General features: G+C 38.5%; 2 protein-coding genes and 3 long non-coding RNA genes across 5 annotated transcripts; 2 read left to right on the forward strand and 3 right to left on the reverse strand.

The window, feature by feature from the left end:
- Positions 1–2444: 2444 nt before the first annotated feature.
- Positions 2445–3891, forward strand: LOC135345771 (uncharacterized). Its single transcript, XR_010397888.1, has 3 exons — positions 2445–2484; positions 3467–3579; positions 3728–3891. It is a non-coding gene; the product is annotated as an uncharacterized LOC135345771 (long non-coding RNA).
- A 4408-nt stretch (positions 3892–8299) lies between these two features.
- On the reverse strand, positions 8300–9691 carry LOC135345773 (uncharacterized). The gene has a single exon (XM_064543215.1). The coding sequence runs from the start codon at positions 9479–9481 to the stop codon at positions 8462–8464; it is 1020 nt and encodes a 339-aa protein (XP_064399285.1). The 5' UTR covers positions 9482–9691; the 3' UTR covers positions 8300–8461.
- Positions 9692–12760: 3069 nt separating this feature from the next.
- LOC135345774 (uncharacterized) lies at positions 12761–13258 on the forward strand. Its single transcript, XR_010397891.1, has 2 exons — positions 12761–12961; positions 13085–13258. It is a non-coding gene; the product is annotated as an uncharacterized LOC135345774 (long non-coding RNA).
- LOC135345775 (uncharacterized) lies at positions 13011–14904 on the reverse strand. The gene is made up of 3 exons (XR_010397892.1): positions 14479–14904; positions 13264–14368; positions 13011–13150 (listed from the first exon to the last, which is right to left on the reverse strand). It is a non-coding gene; the product is annotated as an uncharacterized LOC135345775 (long non-coding RNA).
- Positions 14905–18135: 3231 nt separating this feature from the next.
- On the reverse strand, positions 18136–19512 carry LOC135345793 (uncharacterized). The gene has a single exon (XM_064543249.1). The coding sequence runs from the start codon at positions 19333–19335 to the stop codon at positions 18319–18321; it is 1017 nt and encodes a 338-aa protein (XP_064399319.1). The 5' UTR covers positions 19336–19512; the 3' UTR covers positions 18136–18318.
- Positions 19513–19523: the final 11 nt, after the last annotated feature.

Consider the following 19523-nt stretch of genomic DNA (forward strand, 5'->3'; position numbering starts at 1 on the left):
TGTTAGAATATCACTGTTAATTGTTCAGCGGGTCCAGAGACCACTATTCCACGATCCATTCTTCTCTCGTCTTATGGACAGGTGTTGATCTCTCAATTTGTCAGTGAGTGAATTGTAGCTGTATACACTTTTAGGATAGACATGCATTTATGTGTTAGAACTGATATACCAGTAAATGGGCTCCCTAACGATTACAAAATAACTTACTTTTTTTGATTCTGTGTGGGCATGCAGTCAAAGTTTTACCGGATTGTAGCTTTCATGTCATGTACATTGTGATTGTATAATTATACATGCAGATGGCATGCACTGTCCGATGGCTGCTTACTGGCCAATCAACTCAACCATACCTCAGGATCAACAAGACAATATAGAATCAACGATCTATGTAACCAGACGTGTGCTCAGGAAGCTGGACTGGACTTTCAGACAATCAGTGCCTGTCCACATAATTTTTTCTGGAAAGGTGATGTCTATATGTAAATGTATGGGGAATCCACTGTAGATGCTCGATAATACGAGCATTGTGAAATAAATTCAATGCTTAATTGGGTCCTTATTGGGTCCTTGACAACTATACATGGATGTCCTAAAAGAATATTTTGCATGTTGTGTAAATTTTTATTAACCACAAAATGTCAGTACAGTAGATTCTCGCTAATCTGAAGTACGGTTACCTCGATATACCGGTCGTTTCGTTTGGGCACGGATTGCTAGCTTGATCTTTACTACACAAAACTAGCCCTGTAATAATGTGGCCACTCGCTATTCCCTTATTTTGTATACCGGCCGGTTCTGGCTGCCCCAAACTAGATTTTTAATATACGTTTATTATGGCCGGATACAACATTTTGGGTGTGGTTTGGCAGATTACACTTAAATTGAGAGCATTATCTTCGAGACAGAACCGCAAATTAGTCATTAGATTCGAGGTGGGGACCGCTATTTAGCTGTGGCTATTTTCATATAGCCACCTCCGTATTCCGGCCAAGCTGGACTGTCCCAAGGGTGACAGGATTAACGAAAGTCTACTGTACATGCATAATTATTATTGAGTAAGCAACTGCAATACCTTCTGTACGTGCATGTCCCATAAACTGCATGTGGCACTCATGCCCACGTATTAAGTAACCACTCACAGACTTTGTTTCTCCTATTCTCTTTTCCAGGTCGGAATTCCCCTCCCATTAGTAACTACCTACTGACCAGTGAGGTACCAGAGCCGGCACTGGTCTGTGTGGAGGTGTGGTCTGTACTGTGTGAGGTATACATCATCTTTCTCATTGTCTTCAGTCTAGTGTGGAGGGAGAACAAGTATAGAAGTTGAATCGATAATTATGTATTATTGTGAATTGTTACCAGACTTTGGTGTAGCTTCGTGTCCACTTTTAGTCTATACCTTGTAGCAGAAGTGCATTTCACTCCTGCTTGTAGTTAATATGTTTATACATGTACACATGTACGTACATGCATGTAGCTCTGAGCAAGGTTAACATTCTTGCGAGACTACCCAAGGCTATATAATAGTTATAAAATGCCAGCCTGTATACATACAGCTTTTCATGTTCTGAAAATGAAGACTTTTATAATAATTATGTGCACATACTTTACTTATTCATAATGTTTGTAGGTATGTGAAGCCTACCAGTCAGGGTTTCATCTAGTGGGGGGGCGGAGGGAAGTTTCCCCCCCAGAATGCTCATCTCCCCCCCCCCCCCCCCCCAAATAGAGGGAGAGAGAGGGAGAGAGAGAGAGAGAGAGAGAGGGAGAGAGAGAGAGAGAGAGATCCCCCCCAGAATGCTCAGCTTCCCCCCCAAAAGAGAGGGGAAATAGGAGAAGAGAGGAAGAGAGAGAGGGGTACTATACCCAACATTATCTAGACACGTACGGTCTTTTGCTACATGTAGCTTTGCTAGAGGATGATTGGTCATCACCTAGTCTTACCACAAATCTATCCATTGCTTTTGTATATAATTAGTACATGTGGTTTCTATAGTGAGATACGGTCTACAATTTCAAACCAGCATTACCAAGTTACATGGAGTTGCCTGTCAATGCACATTGGCAGGAGTACATCGCTAATAGGCACCAACAACAAACAATAAAAATTAATAATTATAGCCTATAATTATTATGGAGGGTGTGGTGACAGGAAGTGGGCGTGGCCTAAAAATTTTCGCGCTAGCGCGCAGTTCCTTTTCAAACTTCCCCCCAAACTTAAAATCCTGGATGAAACCCTGCCGTCCTCGTATCATTCTAGTGGAAACAGCTCTCAGGTTGCCAGTTACGTAATGTGCCTTGTTTTTTTTACAGCGTAAACGTCTTGAAGATAAGTATCTGTTTATGTCTGCCTTTGCCTTAACGATACCAATGGTATTAGTCTTAATAGTCTGGAATGCTTAATAGTCTGGAATGCTGTCTCTTTTTATCACTTCATGTCTGTGCTCTTATCACTTCATGTCTGTGCTCATCCCAAGTAATGCGGTATAAGTTTGTGTGCAGTGCGTTATATCCCCATGCACACTATAGTTTTATGATTTGTATTTATACGTATGTACGATGCATTTTTGATGGAATTACTGCCTGATTAATAATTATTGTGTCTTATTGAGTCACTTATATACATGCTCAAACATGAAAAGTACCTGTCTTACTAAGGGAATTAGTGGCCGAATAAAAATTAATGTCAGAGCCAGCTGCCATGTGGCCTCAATCACTATGACTTTTTTTTTTATACATATATACATGCATGCATGACTGTACATGCACTAGTGTTTCGTATCATAAGTGTAATGACCATACATTGCTATAATTCTATAATTTCTGTTCATAGAACCTCCAGTTAGTGAGTGTGACCAGTTGTCGATCGGAAAATGTGGTTATAGACAACGTATTTTCCTCTTTTCTCGATAATTACTATAAAATTGTTTTCATTACTACCATCGCTTTATCTCTGTTCACTTCTAAAGCACCACGAATGATCAAGCTAGATCTTGCAGTAACTCGAATTGCTCTCGGATTTGGCACCGCTATTGTGATTGCGATCATAATAATTAGAGCAGTGACAGTTCATCATCCAAATGCTTATATGTGTTATTCTAGTGGGGTCGAGTTGTTTGGCATGCATTTGGTGATGTTCTAATAGTCAGTGTACTTTTCTTATATCAGGTATATTAAAGTAGATCTATGTACTGTACTAAATAAGCCAACTCTAGTTTAGTGTGTCAATTTCCTGCAGACTGACTGATGTTTATAATAACACTAATGTGTATAATTATGTGACGATCTATCATATAATATCCTAGTATACATTATATCAATAATAGTGTAATCAATCTGCCTTAATCATTTTTAGGAGTATCAGTTTTCAACGGCGGTCACCGTGACTATGTGTTTTATACTGACATTATTTTGTTACATAATTATACTTCTGTGTACTTCACCAACTGTCCTGTATTTTGCATAGGTTGTATTGGTGATGACAGACTACCAACTGTAACATGTCCTTCAAAAGGACAAGAAATTACGATTTGAATCATGTTCATCAAACATCGATAACATCACCCAAACTAAATTAATGTACGTGTGAGTCGTTGCGTACATACATTGTTTCAAATTGGAATTCATGTTTACAAATATACCAGTAAAACGTTTGTGCTTCAATAACTACTAATAACTACATTGCCAGTATAATTTATGTTACATGCATGTATTATTTTTGTTTCAGAGTCGTATTTGGCAAGGAGAAGCTTTATACATTAAGTTATGCGGTATAAAAACTAAAATCATTCACTTTTTATTATGTGTTTTGTACATTTATTTACAAACGAAGGAATTTGGCTGAAGTGGGATCATAATTTATACATGTTTCCACCTTGCACCATTGTACAATTATTGTATGGACAGTCCGCACACTAATTGCGCATGTGCAACCTTATAATTGATATATACAGTAGACTCTCATTAATCGGGCCACCTTTGAGAGAGCTAGGGCAGCTTGTCCGGAATAGCAAGTTGGTTGCATTTTAGAAAATAGTCGCGGCTTAAAAACGACCCTACCTTGAATCTAATGACTAATTTTGCTGTTCTTGACTCTGTTAATTTTGCTAAACCACACCCAAAACGTCATATCCGGCCGTAGTAAACATAATTTATGTTTGGGGCAGCCAGTACTGGCCCGGCCAGTGTAATTAATAACGAAAATAACGGAATAGCGAGTGGCTTCATTTCAGGAGGAGTTTTGTGCAGTAAACGTTACAATCCGTGCCAACCAAATGCATGGCCAGTGTATCGAGGTACGTTGACCTACTTCAGAGAGCCGGAATATAGCGAGAGTCTACTTTATTACGCGTGTTACGGACAGTAGATCGATTGAGGACCAGTATTAGACCACATGAATGTACAGTATACAGTATTAATTTATGAGTCATCATGACTGAATTAATACTCTGCATGACTGCTTATAATTTATGAGCATGACTAGACTCCAGTCCCATGCATGTATGAGAAACTTGGCTTTATTATTATTATAGGCATAATTATACATAATTATACTCATTGAAATTGAAGTCACTGCATCACACATGTGTATACTTACACTGTGCAGATGCAGTACTGCTAATGACATTCGTGGTGTTCATATACAGTCCTATGTCAAAAAAAAACTTCTTGGTGAGTCAGTACAAAACGAGAGAAATAAGTGAACCCATGCATGCACAGGTAGCTAAATAATACAATTACGCATGTCACACCAGCTAGTACAAGTATGTTTTTACATTAGCTGTATCGTAGCAGTTATTCTCAAAAGCAACACTAAACAAGTAAAGATGAAAAAACCTGCTTGTGCACAACACTCGTCGTGTGTCTCACAGAAGTTGTGAACGCAGCAATCACCACACACAAAACTCCAACAATAGCCTCCACCACACATCCCAAAGCAATCATTGTTGTATTTTTGATAGGGGGACTGCTCGATCTGCCCCACATTGAGCGTCATTTGCCGGACAATTCACAGTCCTTCTCTGTCGCAGATTACTTGAATAACTATATGGACCAGTCTCTACACTAACTCTATAACAGAGCTGGTTCTGGTGCTAAAAGGGTTGTCTTCAGAGTGGCTGTAAGGGGAGAGAATGTATTGCTGGTTCTGACTGCTTGTATATAATTATGACGATTCATACCGTTTGCATGACGAGTTATAATTTTGGCACTAAAAACACACCATAGTATTCATAGCTAATTTTTACAATCATCATATAATTATACTTAGCTGGTTGGTATATTGGACTGTATGTATATATAATAGCATGAGACCGAGTGTTTTACAAGCACAATGCAAGCCCGATGCCGAGTTGCCATTATAATCATTGCATAACACGAAGATTCTCATATTTTGTGTTTTACATCACGACGACTGTTGAGCTCTTATCTTGGTGTAGAAGGATTCTAGACAGGCTAGACAAATTATCTAGAGACAGGCTCCGATCCTAGCTATATAGGCAACAGTAACTATAGTTACAGATAAATTGACTTCACAGTGTAGCTTAACCAAATTCTGAAGCAAACATCAACTGGCAATAGAATAAAGTGAGGAAAAAGGTGATATATACGTGGCCCCCAGAGGCTCACACAACAACAAAGGGAGAAAGTGGAGCAATGAGAATTATTTAAAAAAAGAGTATGATATCAACATCAACAACATCAAAATTAAGGTAGTAACGTAATGTGCTAATAAGGTTCCATATTAAAGTACGGTGCATTGAGCGTGAACAACGACCCCTAACCAAATCATACCTTGAGGCTACGTGACCGTGTAATAAACATGGAATTAAGGGAAACCTGGAAGAGACTGTGTTACACCCTTGTTAAATTACCTTGACAATGTGTGCATTGGTGCAATTTTTGTATGAACTGCCAAATTAATATTCGTGCAGTTCAGGATAGTGACATTGAACCTATTGTGGTAGATAAGTATGATGCTCTACAATGAAAAACACGAAAATTTTCACCATACGAAAATAACCTGCTATATACGGTATAGTCATTCATATACCTATATAATTATGCTCTTACTAACACATTATTAGTACCAACGAATCAGGGCAGAGCTAAATAGGCAACTACATTTTTAGCTTAATGTGGCTGTAACGCTTCCTAGGTTTCTTATGGACTTACTGACAATCATTAAACAAATTTTCCAACTTTTATCAAACACTTAATTTCCCCTCCATTGACACACTGAACTGGGCCAGGATTAAATTACTGGATCAGTTTAATTGGTACTGAATCGGAATTCTGAGTTCTGCTGGATCTATAATATCAATGCACATAAAAAAATTATATATAAGCGATGCAAGCCATTACTCTAGTTCTGTTTATAGAACCTCCAGTTGCATGGTGAGTGTGACCAGTTGTCGATCGGATAACGAGGTTATAGACGACTCTTTTCTCGATAATTACTATAAAATTGTTTTCATCACTACCATCACTTTATCTCTGTTCACTTCTAAAGCACTACGAATGATTAAGCTAGATCTTGCAGTAACTCGAATTGCTCTACTCTTGGACTTTGTGATTTCGATCTAACAATTAGAGCAGTGACAGTTAGTCATCCAAACGTTTATGTGTTACTCTGGTGGAGTCGAGTTGTTCGGTATGCATTTGGTGACGTTCTAATTGTCAGTGTGCTTTTCTTATATCAGGTATATACTACGGATAATTTTAATGTGTATACTGTACCAAATAATACAATAATTTGTCAACTCTAGTTAGTTTTTCAATTTCCTGCAGACTGATTGATGTTTATAATTATTTACTCTGATTGATGTATGTATTTATATTGATGCTGTATGTGACGATCTGTTATATACAATATCCTACGTATATACCAATTATAGTATAATTAAGCCTATAATCATAATCATTATGCCTTAATTATTTTAAGAGTATCAATTTTCAACGGCAGTCACCGTGACTGATTACTGATGATTTGTCTGTAGACTTTTATGCTGACTTTTGTTACATACTTATACTTTTATGTACTTCACTAACTGTCCTGTATTGGTGACGAGAGACTACATGCATGTCCTTCAAAAGGTCAGGAAATTACGATTTGAATCAGGTTCATTAAACATTGAGAAAATCACCCAAACTAAATTAATGTACGTGTGAGTCATTGCTAATTATTTTAAAGCAATGAATTGGAATTCCTCTATAATGTTACAAATGCTATTAATCTAGTAGTATTTTAACTACATTGCCAGTATAATTTATGTTACGCATGTATTATTTGTTTCAGAGTTGTTACATATACATTAAGTTATGAGGTCTAATTATTATCCAAACTTATTAATTTTGCTCACTTTTTATCATTCAATTGTATTATTATGTTATGTACATATTACGTAATAATCTACAACAATTAAGGAATTTGACTCTGAAATGGGACAATACACAAATGTGTGTATTGTCCAACTTTTTGCACCATTGCATGTGGAACCAATAATGATGTATTTATAGAAACAGTCCGCACACTTTAAATATGTGCGCATGTGCAACCTTATAATTATTGCTATACAGTAGACTCTCGTTAATCCGGCCATCCTTGAGACAGTGCAGTTTGGCCGGGATAGCGAGTTGGTCGCATTTCAGAAAATAACCGTGGCTTAAAAACGACCCTACCTCGTCGAATGATCCTCTTCACCACCAGCTATAATACTGCACACTTTTTTTTTTACAGGTACACAGACACAGTTCCCAAATTAAATACACGATGTTGGTGACTTTCAAGTTGTATAGATGGCCCCTTGATTTAATTTCATATGTGCTTTTTAAATTTATATATACAGCATTATTTTAATGTTCCCCTTCACTCACTTTATGAAAACAAAATAACACTATAATTTATGCATGATTTATTTTGATATACATGTATAGAGGACCATGCAGTATTAGACTACATGCATGCATGCATGCATGTACAGTACAGTAATAGTTTATGAGTCATACATGACTGAATTAATACTCTGCGTGACTGCATATATATATATATATATAATTATATCGAGCATGACTCCGGTCCTGTCCCTGCATGTGTATGACAGGTTAGTGTCTTAGGGAAGGTTAAACCCCATATGGAGTCTCCACACTTACAACCTTTATATAATTATACTTAGGCATAGTATGTAATATAGAATTCACTGCATCACATGCACATGTGTACTTACATTGTGCACCAGAGGAGGTATACTGCATGCTAATGACATTCATGGTGTTAGCATACAGTCCTTTGTCAACAACAGTCATTATAAACTTCTTGATAAAAAATTAATGAGTCAGCACAAAACGAGTGAACCCATGCATGGCACAGGTAGCTAATACAATTATGCATGTCACACCAGTACAATAATCACTATTTGATACAGTTCCAGCAATGTATAGTAGTGTGTAAAAACACACAACGTTAATAACATTCAAATATATCGTAGCAGTTACTCCAAAATATTTCAAAAGCAACACTAAAACAAGTAAAGGTGAAAAAACCTACTTGGAAACAACACTCATCGTGTGACTCACAGAAGTTGTGAACGCAGCAATCACCACACACAAAACTCCAACAATCGCAACCTAGGCCACACATCCCATGGCAATCATTGTCGTATTTGGAATAAGGGCACTGCCCTGCTCCACATTGAGCGTCATTTGCCGGACAATTCACAGTCCTTCTCTGTCGCAGATTACTACTCTTACTTGAATAACTAGGCATTGTTGGAGCAGTCTCTACACTAGCTCTTGCATTCGATAGCTTTAGAGCAAACACATAGAACTTCATTACAGCTTGAGAGTCCTCTCCTTTAATTCCAGTATTACCTAGGGCCAGGGCAGCTTTGATAATCAGTTTTGCTTGCGGACTCATTGAAAGGTTTTTCAGAGAATCATGGGATTTTTTGGCAACTGTCTTATTGTCCATCTTTTCAAGGATTTCAGTGGTCATATTCTCATAACCCATCATAATGGATTCCATTGTGTCTATGTTGCTTTCGGGAATAACGTATTCATCATTAGAAGCCTGTTCATTTTTCATCAAAAGAAAGGCTGTGCTATTCACTTCCATCATGATCATGGGTGATTCCCTCGGATGCACCATCATTACAATCAACTCGCCATCTGCCGTGCTCACTATGTAGTAAAAGTGGGTGTCGTTCACTGTACTCTGGAAATGAATACCACCTTGGGCACCATAATACTCCCCTTCAAGCTTGTTATTAGATATGAACACATTTTGAAGTCCAGAGACCTGTTGCTGCTGTGTGGTAGAGATTCCCACACCAATACTAATGGCCAGCACAGCTGTAATGAGCAGAGCTACACAGGTTAATATCAACACAGCCACGAGCACTGGAGAGAGTTTGGGTTTCTTTGACTGAGGGGTGATCTCACGGTTAGGCTCGAAGTAGTGCTGGTGCTTGACCGAAGAATCCATAGCCCGAGAATTGATCTATTGACGATATATCTAGACTAGAAATTAAGATATGTCAGATCTATTACAGATAATTATATCTGCAACACTGTTTCTCTTATTATAAGTAGATCTAGATCTATTTATAGGATGTGAATTATACACATTTTTTAACTTTCTATATCAAAGTGAAACGTCTTGGTAGTAGGATCAAAATTAATATAATGATCTTTACCAAAGATGGACATTGATGCCAATTATTCTTGAGACACCTACGAGCATAATTTATCAGGGCCTACTACTGATAGCTAGCTTTTATACACACATTGATTATAATTATCATGATGAACACTTTTAATTTTACTGCATGCAGAATCCTAGTCTCGCGAGACGTAGACTAGTAGCCTAGCCTCGATTCCAGGTCGCAAAGAGAAAGGCTATAGGCTATAGCTCGGCCTAGGATCGAGGCTAGCTATAGTATAGCTATTTTCGCTTTTATAACGATTAGGCGAACAACTAGGCCTGGTACTAGTTTTTTTTTTTTGCATGTATTCCAAAACAATACAAATGTACAAAAGCAAACAGACTAAAAGATAAGAGGGGGGGGGGGGCATACAGTTTAGCGGATACCATCCGCTGAAGGAGGTAAAGTTTGTTGGCGATGAAGCCACAGGCAGGCATTTCCTCTCCAAAGTGCAATGGCCAGGCGATGAAACAGATGCTTCTTGGTGGAGGATGTGGAATGTGTCATGGTTAATCTCTGGTCGATGGCATTTCCGATGGCACCTATGATGTTGATTGCTTCTTCGCCTAGACCTCCTAGTGTTTCTGCCACAATGGGAATGAAGTTTACACCTATGGAGCGGCAGGCCTGTAGATGGGTGGTGAGTTTGCGCCTAACTCCAACTTCTAGGGCGTGTCCAGGGGAGAAGGCAGCTTCATGAATGAGGGTTTGCTGGAGAGGTGAAATAACGTGGACATCCAAGGCAGCGGATTGTTTGCGCATGCGTTAAATTTTCATTGTGTTTGTGGTCGGCAAAAATATTTAATAATCGAAATTTGTACACAGAAAATGCACAGAGTGGTACACAAAAGATGCACATAGGGAGCTGCTTCACAAGGGCCTGGGGAGTTGCCAGTTGTGCTGCAGCACGATTACAGTGACCCAGGGCAACTTCAAGATGATTGAATGCCTTCAAATTTTGTTTCAAAACGATTTAGCAGGCTGCTGGACTTCTCTGATTCTAGGCCCCAACTCGTAACTCAGTTAAACTTTGCTTGAGAAAACGTAGATTCTCTTGATGCCTCTGAGCTACCCAGCAATGCTCGAACGAGCAGGTCATACTCCAGTCCTGTAAGTATAGGACAATATTAAACACGGTTAAACCCTTACCTCAAACTGTCCAGTCTCGTCCGTTAGTATAGCCAAGAGGAGCAATGTTGGGATAGCTGGATAGTAGCCATTGCTCCTGTACAGAGAAGTAGACATTCAAAATACGTGTAGATCTATACATATTAAATTTCTCGTATTAAACAGGTTATAGTGTCATTGTCGACGAGCTGATGATGGCAGCACCAAGTAGCATAGATGGGCGTGGCCTGCCTCCAAAAAGGGAGACGGGTTGCAGCCCTATATATCTAGCATTCGTTCTTGCTGCAGAAAAAGTTATTAAAAACGATTGATGCCAAAAGTTCAAGTCTGAAATTAATGGCTGCAAGTCAGCGCGTGCAGCAGAGCCTTGCAGCTCTCTTCTCATTCTTGCAGCTAGCCAGTCGAATCATAGATAGAAAAGGGAGGGATTGGAAACGAACGACAATTTCAATGATATCCGTTGAAACACTCCTTGTCTTGTTACGTAATCACGTTCTGGCGGGATTGTAACAAAGATTTTCTCTGACTCAGTTCTTGCAGACGTTGTTAGAGTGTAACTTAGACTTCTGGGTTAGGCCAGATGTCCGTGGCTTAACTGTATTCATCATACCTGGTAAGTTAGAAACTCACTTCAGTAGAGTTGAAGCAGAATAATAGGCCAGTTTTGTAGGGTAAGGTGATAGTCAAAATTATGTCTCCCTCTAGCACATATGTAAAGCTGATTTGCAGTTTGTACTTGTGTCAAACTGTATACTTGGGTCCTAGTGCTTTGTGTAAGTATTACTTTTTGAATGATACAAGTGAAACTTTCATACTAAATAAAGTATTTCAGGAGTGTTTTTTGTCTCCTTTTTTCATCTCTAAAAAGGGCTAGTTGAATATATTCTGCTAATATACTGTTAGAGGAGTATTTGAAGTTTTGCATTGTCTTTGTTTGCACTTACAGAAATACCGTGAAAATTTTGAATCGTCATTCACGAAAGAATGAATTTAGGATTACTGGTAAGCATGCTATACTGATTATTGCCCACACTATACTTTTATAACAATACCTGCAGTGAGGTCATTTGTGGAGATGGTTAGATATCTGTTCACAATACGTACCTGGAGTCATCAGCAACAGGTTGTGCCAGGACTCCGTTAAATTGGCCAACAAAGACAGAGGGGTAGATCCAACGAGAACCCGAATGTTAGTGAATTTGCTAAGAACACAGGCTCTTCGGGTGATCAACAGCACATGTGCAACAATTAGAGGCAACTGCTGAAAGACAATAGAAGACGACCATTGCAGCTAGGTGATGAGAATAACCCCTTCCCAAAAGAATTGCATAGAGATGTTCACATGTTCAATCACATTCACATGTTCAATTCCTAACTGTGATAAATAATTGTTCAATTCTATAAATTTAACTGTGCATGATAATTAAATGATGCTGCAGAGTGTCACGACTTCAATTCTGAGTTGAATTTCACAGTAAAAGCCCGAACCATCACACTATGTTCAGAACCCTCCAACGAAACTATCAACGCAGAAGCTGTGTTGAAGGCAACTGCTTCCTCTGGTGATGAAGCTTTGAATCTATGTACTCTCTGTCAAAACAGTCTTAAAAGCTTCCTTAAACCTACCTGCATTTACATGAAAAGGAAAGAAAGTAAATGGAAAGTAATTAATTATTATTTATTATTAACAAACAGTTCAACATCACTTACTCTGAAATGGAGCCGGAGCACTACTTTCCATTGTACAGTGCAAATGTAGACCTGAACTAGAAAGCCATATTCGCTGGCTGGAACACAATTTTTATTTTGAGGAAGTATAGTGATCACTTCCCTCTTCGATCTATGCTTCCGGCAGACAAGGAGTGTTCGGCACACGTGATTCGTTTCCAATCCCCTTCCTCTTCTATCTACAGTCGAATGGCCAAGCGAAGCGCGCCGCAAAATTTAAACCACGCCCACTTCTGGGGTCACGCCCCTTTTGTCGGCAACGCCCACTGTTTTCTAGATGGTGCACAGTACTGACAGTATATACAACAGTGCAGTACAGTACAGTGCCATCAGCAAGTCAAGAACGTTTATGACCAGAAGCTCAATTCGCCTGGGATGGCAAACTCTAGCCAACTCTTCTTAAGGTATGTCAAATGTCAATGCAATCATGTCTACTCTAGTCTCTGTGTCAATGTAGAAGTGTAAGTGATGATAAACGTTTGTTCCTTTGCTTGATCTGACGACAGTCTTGATTCTTTTATTTTCAGGCCACTAAAAGATTGATCAGCTTACCAGGAGGTGACAGGCAGCGTACAAAGTATGACCACCAGTACCTTGATGTTGAGGAAAAGAGACTTTGTAGTTTACATTGCAAACATTGATTATTATTAATTTATTGTACATACATGTAGGCTTAATTATATAATTATACTATACATTCATGTACCTCATGTACCTGGATCCAAGAACCTTGTTGTGCTGCATGTTGTGAAGCAAGCTCAAGTGTTCTATGTGTTTGATACAGCAAACCACTTCCTGCTGCCTAGCCTTATTATTGAGCCCCTCCCCACTCTTTACTAGTTCCCATGGATATCCCAGTAAACGATCGAAGAAAAGTAAGTTTTTTAGGCCAGCTTAGCTAGCTAGCTAGATTAAAGTTATTGTAACTATCACTATTAAGCTGTAGATAGCTGCAGTAAGTGTAGCTTCCTTCTAGCCAGCCAGTGATGGTTGAACTATCTACTTGAGAGCTTCTCTGAGTCTGGATAGGGTGCTGGAGCACCCTAAGCACCACCCTGTGTACGCCCCTGGGTCTCTCTAGTTTTCTTACACAGAGAGAGCACATGCATGCATTGTTTGCACAATCGGCGCATATCGGCCTGAATGTACTGCTGAACTTACATGACGTAACTTTCTTCTAGCAATTTCATGATCATTCTATTAATTTAGTGTGTTGTAGAATGGATGATATAAGTTTGTTGATGTATGTGCATTGTCTTTATACCTTGCCAGAACTCAGACAAGTGGCTCAACTAGTAACACCATGTGGTTGGTGTGTGAAGTACGCCCACTTTGACATGCTCTACTGTAATGAATATCCAGTAGAACAGTCCAGTTTTTTGGAAATATTCGGCATCAGCTTTTAAACTATTGATATGCAAGCTTTGGAGTGCCGAACCCTTTTTTACATCGGCTAATGTGCAGGTAGGTCAAAACCGCAAGATTTGGTGGCTGTCTATGGCTGCACAAAAAGCTCTCTTTGTAAAGCAAGACTCATGTTAAAATTGTGATATACATATTGTTATGAAGAGGATGCAATAACAATAAAGAAGATGCAAATATATATATTGTATACATGAAAGGAATAAAAGTTACACTGAGCTAAAGTTAGTGCAGAAATTGAGCTTGAAACCGCAGATCCAGATAGACAACAGGAAGTACTTCCGGTTCGTGAGGTAAATTTTGCCTTGGCCATTCGACTGGTGCAGAGCTAACTACTAAGTAGAGTAGCAACATTCGGTGAGCAAGTTTTGCTACGGACTCTGAAAAGGCTGCAATAGCATTCCAAGTAAGCAAAACTAGGCATAACTCGAGAACAAAGCATTATTTGCAAATACACAAATTACAAAAAACATGACTAGAAGCCTATAGAAACTCTTACTTGCACTTTATTGATCCTTGAGCAGCTGTATTACTGTCTACACACACAGACACACAAATAGAGATGTCAGACCATAGATAAAAGAGAAATGGATAGGACACATTTAGCGCCTCGAAAACTATCCGCGTTTCGCCCTGGGTTTAATCGAGGCCGCCTACTGTACATGGAAAAAATGGCCAAAAACACAAAAAAGAGACAACTGTCTTACTGTCAGTGTGAGAATCCTGCTGCTAAACTTTTACTTCTGTTTAATACTTGAGGCTATAATTATGACACACAGTACACTACTTATTTAGGTTGTTCTAGCTGTATTATAGGTGTTATTGGTACAGAAACATCCTAAGTAGTGAAAGCAATGTTTCTGTACCTCTAGCTACTTCTTAGCAATCCCAAAAAATTTCCTGTTATTTCCAAATGATACCTAGTATAAAATTTAAGTTGTAGGGAGACTTGGAAAGGTCTGAATTTTCCAAAACAGCCGTAGAAGTAGTTTTCCTGGGGGTAGGGAGCGAAACACGGCTGTATCTTAGCTCAGTGTACGTATTTTATATGCAGCTTATGAGAACACGTGATCCGTTTCCAATCCTTTTTATCTATGGTTAGACCGGAAGTAGTGCGTGGGCGTATTTTCGTGTGGTAAAAATTCGAAACGGGACCAGAAAGTGAGTGAACAAGAAGGGCTTTCCGCAAGCCCTGGAAGAGTCCAGAGCCTCCAAGTATACGGTTTTTTCCGTATTTATACGGATTTCTGTCTTCTAATACGGAATTAACTGCAAAAATACGGATATACATGTAGATCTAGAAGACTAGAAGTGACCTTTTGTCAGCTTACAGAATAAGTTAACTGGCCTTATAGTTGACAGTGAAGGATCTAGTAGCATCCCTACAGCTGTAGTAGCTCTATGCTCTATACTAGTAGTGAGTCTGATACTGAAAGACAGCTATAATTTGTAAAGCCAAGTCTCGCTTGCCACGCCCCTTTATTGAAGGGGCGGGGCAATTACAAAGCCACTAAACAGCATTTCATCTCATTCCCATGTTTTGTACTGAAAATCATCATTAAATACGGAAAAATGAGCTGATTAATACTGAAAAGAAAAGTCTCTACTTGGAGGCTCTGAGAGTCTAGCAAACAACAGCTGTTCCCAGGTAAAAAGTAGCGTAGAATTTGATTTTTATAGCATTTTTTTATGATTTTAGCATTTGATGCTTGTTCTGTGACTGTGTGTGATTTTTTCCACAAAGGTGATCATCATTTTGTCAATCAAACATGAAAATGAACAAAAACACAAGTGAGCATGTCTTTCATCTCTAACTCTCTCCAGATTATGCAAACAGTTGCTACAATAAGCTTTATTTCTTGCGGAATCACATATTGCATGGATAGATGGGTGGAGCTGAGAATAGAAATGCAGTAAAATCAAGCCAAGTGTACCAATAGCTGTATTTATTTCTTAGAAGTTCTTAGAAGTTACTGAAAGTAATTATTGAAGCAATCTGAAAGCCTCTGTTGAAAAGAAACAAAATGGAGAGAATTCCAGGGACAACAATGTAATCTACCAAAACTATTAAATTGCAAGAACTGACTCAATTTGCACACGAAACAAGATAGGAGTAATCTACTGGAAGCTGTCAACAGAGTTGTATCATAGATTTATAGTTGTATGGCCTTAAATGTACACTAAAAACGAATTATTTAGACCAAATGAAATTGATGAAAAAATTGCTTTTAAAGAACAAGAAACAGATACAAGCATAAGGTGGACATTAATGAGAGTTCTGACACATGATACAATATACTGTACGAAAGAAAAGATAAATATGGTTAGTTTAAATCCAAAATAACTCTCTGAAGCAGGAGACATCATACTATATTATAGGGACATCATAAACATTATAAAAACTTCATAATAGATATCAAATTGTTACAATGTTAACTCCTGAGTCCTGAGTGTCTATTTCATACTTTTTTAAAGAGATCTAGAATAGACCAAGCGGTTCAGCAGATATGCTAACTTTAAGACCATTTCTGGTATTAACAACAAATTTCATAAGTCCCGCCCAAGTACATTAAAATGCGGTAAATTGAATTTTTTCCTGACTAGTGTTCTACAAAACGCTGTATCTCTGCATTCACTTGACCAAATCCAGTTCAGTAAAGTTTTTCTGGTTTTCCTAGAGTGTTTAAAAGAGGTAGTAATACATAGGAGTTAGAAATAGCAAAAATGAAAATCGGCTGACATTGCTAACACAAACACACTACCATATATCTCGCATAATCATTCAATTGTGTATAAGTGTACATGTGTGCATGCTTAACTGATCAAAAGTTAACTGCATGTGGATGTGTATGCACGAATAATAATTGACACTTTGTTCTGTGCATGTATCCGTACATACTGCAACGTACATGGTCAGTGTACATTTTAGCAAAACATTTTTCTTTCAATATTGAGGGAGTCATTTCAATGGAGTCAAATTCCTTCGTTGTTTATTCAGGCACATTTCAAATGTGTGGGCATGCATGTGCAACCTAATTGCTATAATTATAATGAAAGCACCGCGGGTGCTGATGCCTCGGTGGAGGTGCCAAAGCTACATAACATAAAGCTACTATAGCTAGCTTTTATACACACATTGATTATATAATTATCATGATGAACATTTTTAATTTTGCTGCATGCAGAATCCAGAATCACAGGGAAACTCAAAGAGTGGGTAATGATCGACGATGATTGTTGTTAATAACGATCAACGCCAAAAGTTCAAGTCTATTATCCGGGCTGCAAGTCAGCAGAGCCTTGCAGCTCTCTTCTCACTTTTGCAGCTATCAATAGCTAGCATTCTAGTGCAAAGCTAACTACTAAGTAGAGTAGCAACACTCGGTGAACAAGTTTTGCTACGGACTCTTCTGAAAAGGTTGCAATGGCATTCCAAGTAAGCAAAACTAGGCATAACTCGAGAACGAAGCTTTATTTTGCAAATCCACAAATACCAAGCCAAGAAAACATGACTAGAAGCCTATAGAAACTCTTACTTGCACTTCATTGATCCTTGAGCAGCTGAAACAGTCTACACACACACAGATACACACACAGACATACAAACACACTACCGTATACCTCGCTTGCGCATGCACACCGAGACATAATAAGTATGTACACAATGCACAAATAACGTTATGACTTATGATACTGAATTATTATTATTAGTCAGGCTCTTTCTCAGGCTCATTCTATATAATCACATAATTATACATGCATGTAAAATAAAACTAATGAGTCAGAATCCACATTTTAACTTCACCACCATGCAGCTATAATGCTCCACATTCTTTATAGATACATACAGTTCCCAAATTCAATTATAGACGGGTAGTAATTTTAGTGTTAATAAATGTGGTAGGCTGGGAAACTAAAGGAGTGGCCTTAAACCCTAGCCTCGTTCCTAGCAAGCCGATTTTCTCTAAATGACCTAGTATTATTTTAGAGACAACTCGGACTGGGAATGAGGCCATAATTATAGAGTAATACACACTTTTAATATAGCCTTTGTATAGGCTATAGTATTGCTAATAAGGTTTAATATAAATAAATTCACTGCATCACATGTCTACTTCATTGTGCAGATGCAGTACTGCTAATGACATTCATGGTGTTCACATACAGTCATTCATCAACAACATAATTTTAACAAAAATGGACATATCGATAAAATTAATGTGCCAGTACAAAATAAGTGAACCCATGCATGCATGGGTCAGAAACTAGTATATATAAAATTACAATGTTACATCAGAAATAATAATTTTGATATAGTCCCAGCAATGCAGTTTATTTATTAACAAGTAAAGATATCGGAGCAGCTATTAAAAAATATTTCAACAGCAACACTAAAACAAGTAAAGGTGAAAAAACCTGCTTGTGCACAACACTCGTCGTGTGTCTCACAGAAGTTGTGAACGCAGCAATCACCACACACAAAACTCCAACAAGTGCAACCTGCACCACACATCCCAAAGCAAGCATTGGTATATTTTTGATAGGGACACTGCCCTGCCCCACATTGAGCTCCGTTTGCCGGACAATTCACAGTCCTTCTCTGTCGCAGATTACTACTCTTACTTGAATGACTAGGCGTTGTTGGAGCAGTCTCTACACTAGCTCTTGCATTCGATAGCTTTAGAGCAAACACATAGAACCTCATTACAGCTTGAGAGTCCTCTCCTTTAATTCCAGTATTACCTAGGGCCAGGGCAGCTTCGATAATTAGTTTTGCTTGAGGACTCATTGAAAGGTTTTCCAGAGAATCATGGGATTTTTTGGCAACTGTCTTATTGTCCATCTTCTCAAGGATTTCAGTGGTCATATTCTCATAACCCATCATAACGGATTCCATTGTGCCCACGCTGGTTTCGGGAATAACATATTCGTCATTAGGACCCTGTTCATTTTTCATCAAAAGAAAGGCTGTGCTATTCACTTCCATCATGATCATGGGTGATTCCCTCGGATGCACCATCATTATAATCAACTCACCATCTGCCGTGCTCACTATGTAGTAAAAGTGGGTGCCGTTCACTGTACTCTGGAAATGAATACTACCTTGGGCACCATAATACTCCCCTTCAAGCCTGTTATTCGATACGAACACATTTTGAAGTCCAGAGACTTGTTGCTGCTGTGTGGTAGAGATTCCCACACCAATACTAATGGCCAGCACAGCTGTAATGAGCAGAGCTACACAGGTTAATATCAACACAGCCACGAGCACTGGAGAGAGTTTGGGTTTCTTTGACTGAGGGGTGATCTCACGGTTAGGCTCGAAGTGCTGGTACTTGACCGAAGAAGAATCCATTTAGATCTAGATTATAGACACGTCTATACCAAAACTCTAAATCTGCAAAACGAACTATTAATCTAGAGCTGATCTTATTAGGTAGATCTATTTATAGGTTGTTTCTAGTTGTTATACACATCTTTTAACATTGTGTATTGTCTTGGGGGTAGGATCTGGAACTCCAGCACAATTATTAATGCGCATGC

The sequence above is a fragment of the Halichondria panicea genome, chromosome 12, assembly GCF_963675165.1.
Source record: "Halichondria panicea chromosome 12, odHalPani1.1, whole genome shotgun sequence".
Taxonomy (NCBI): domain Eukaryota; kingdom Metazoa; phylum Porifera; class Demospongiae; order Suberitida; family Halichondriidae; genus Halichondria; species Halichondria panicea.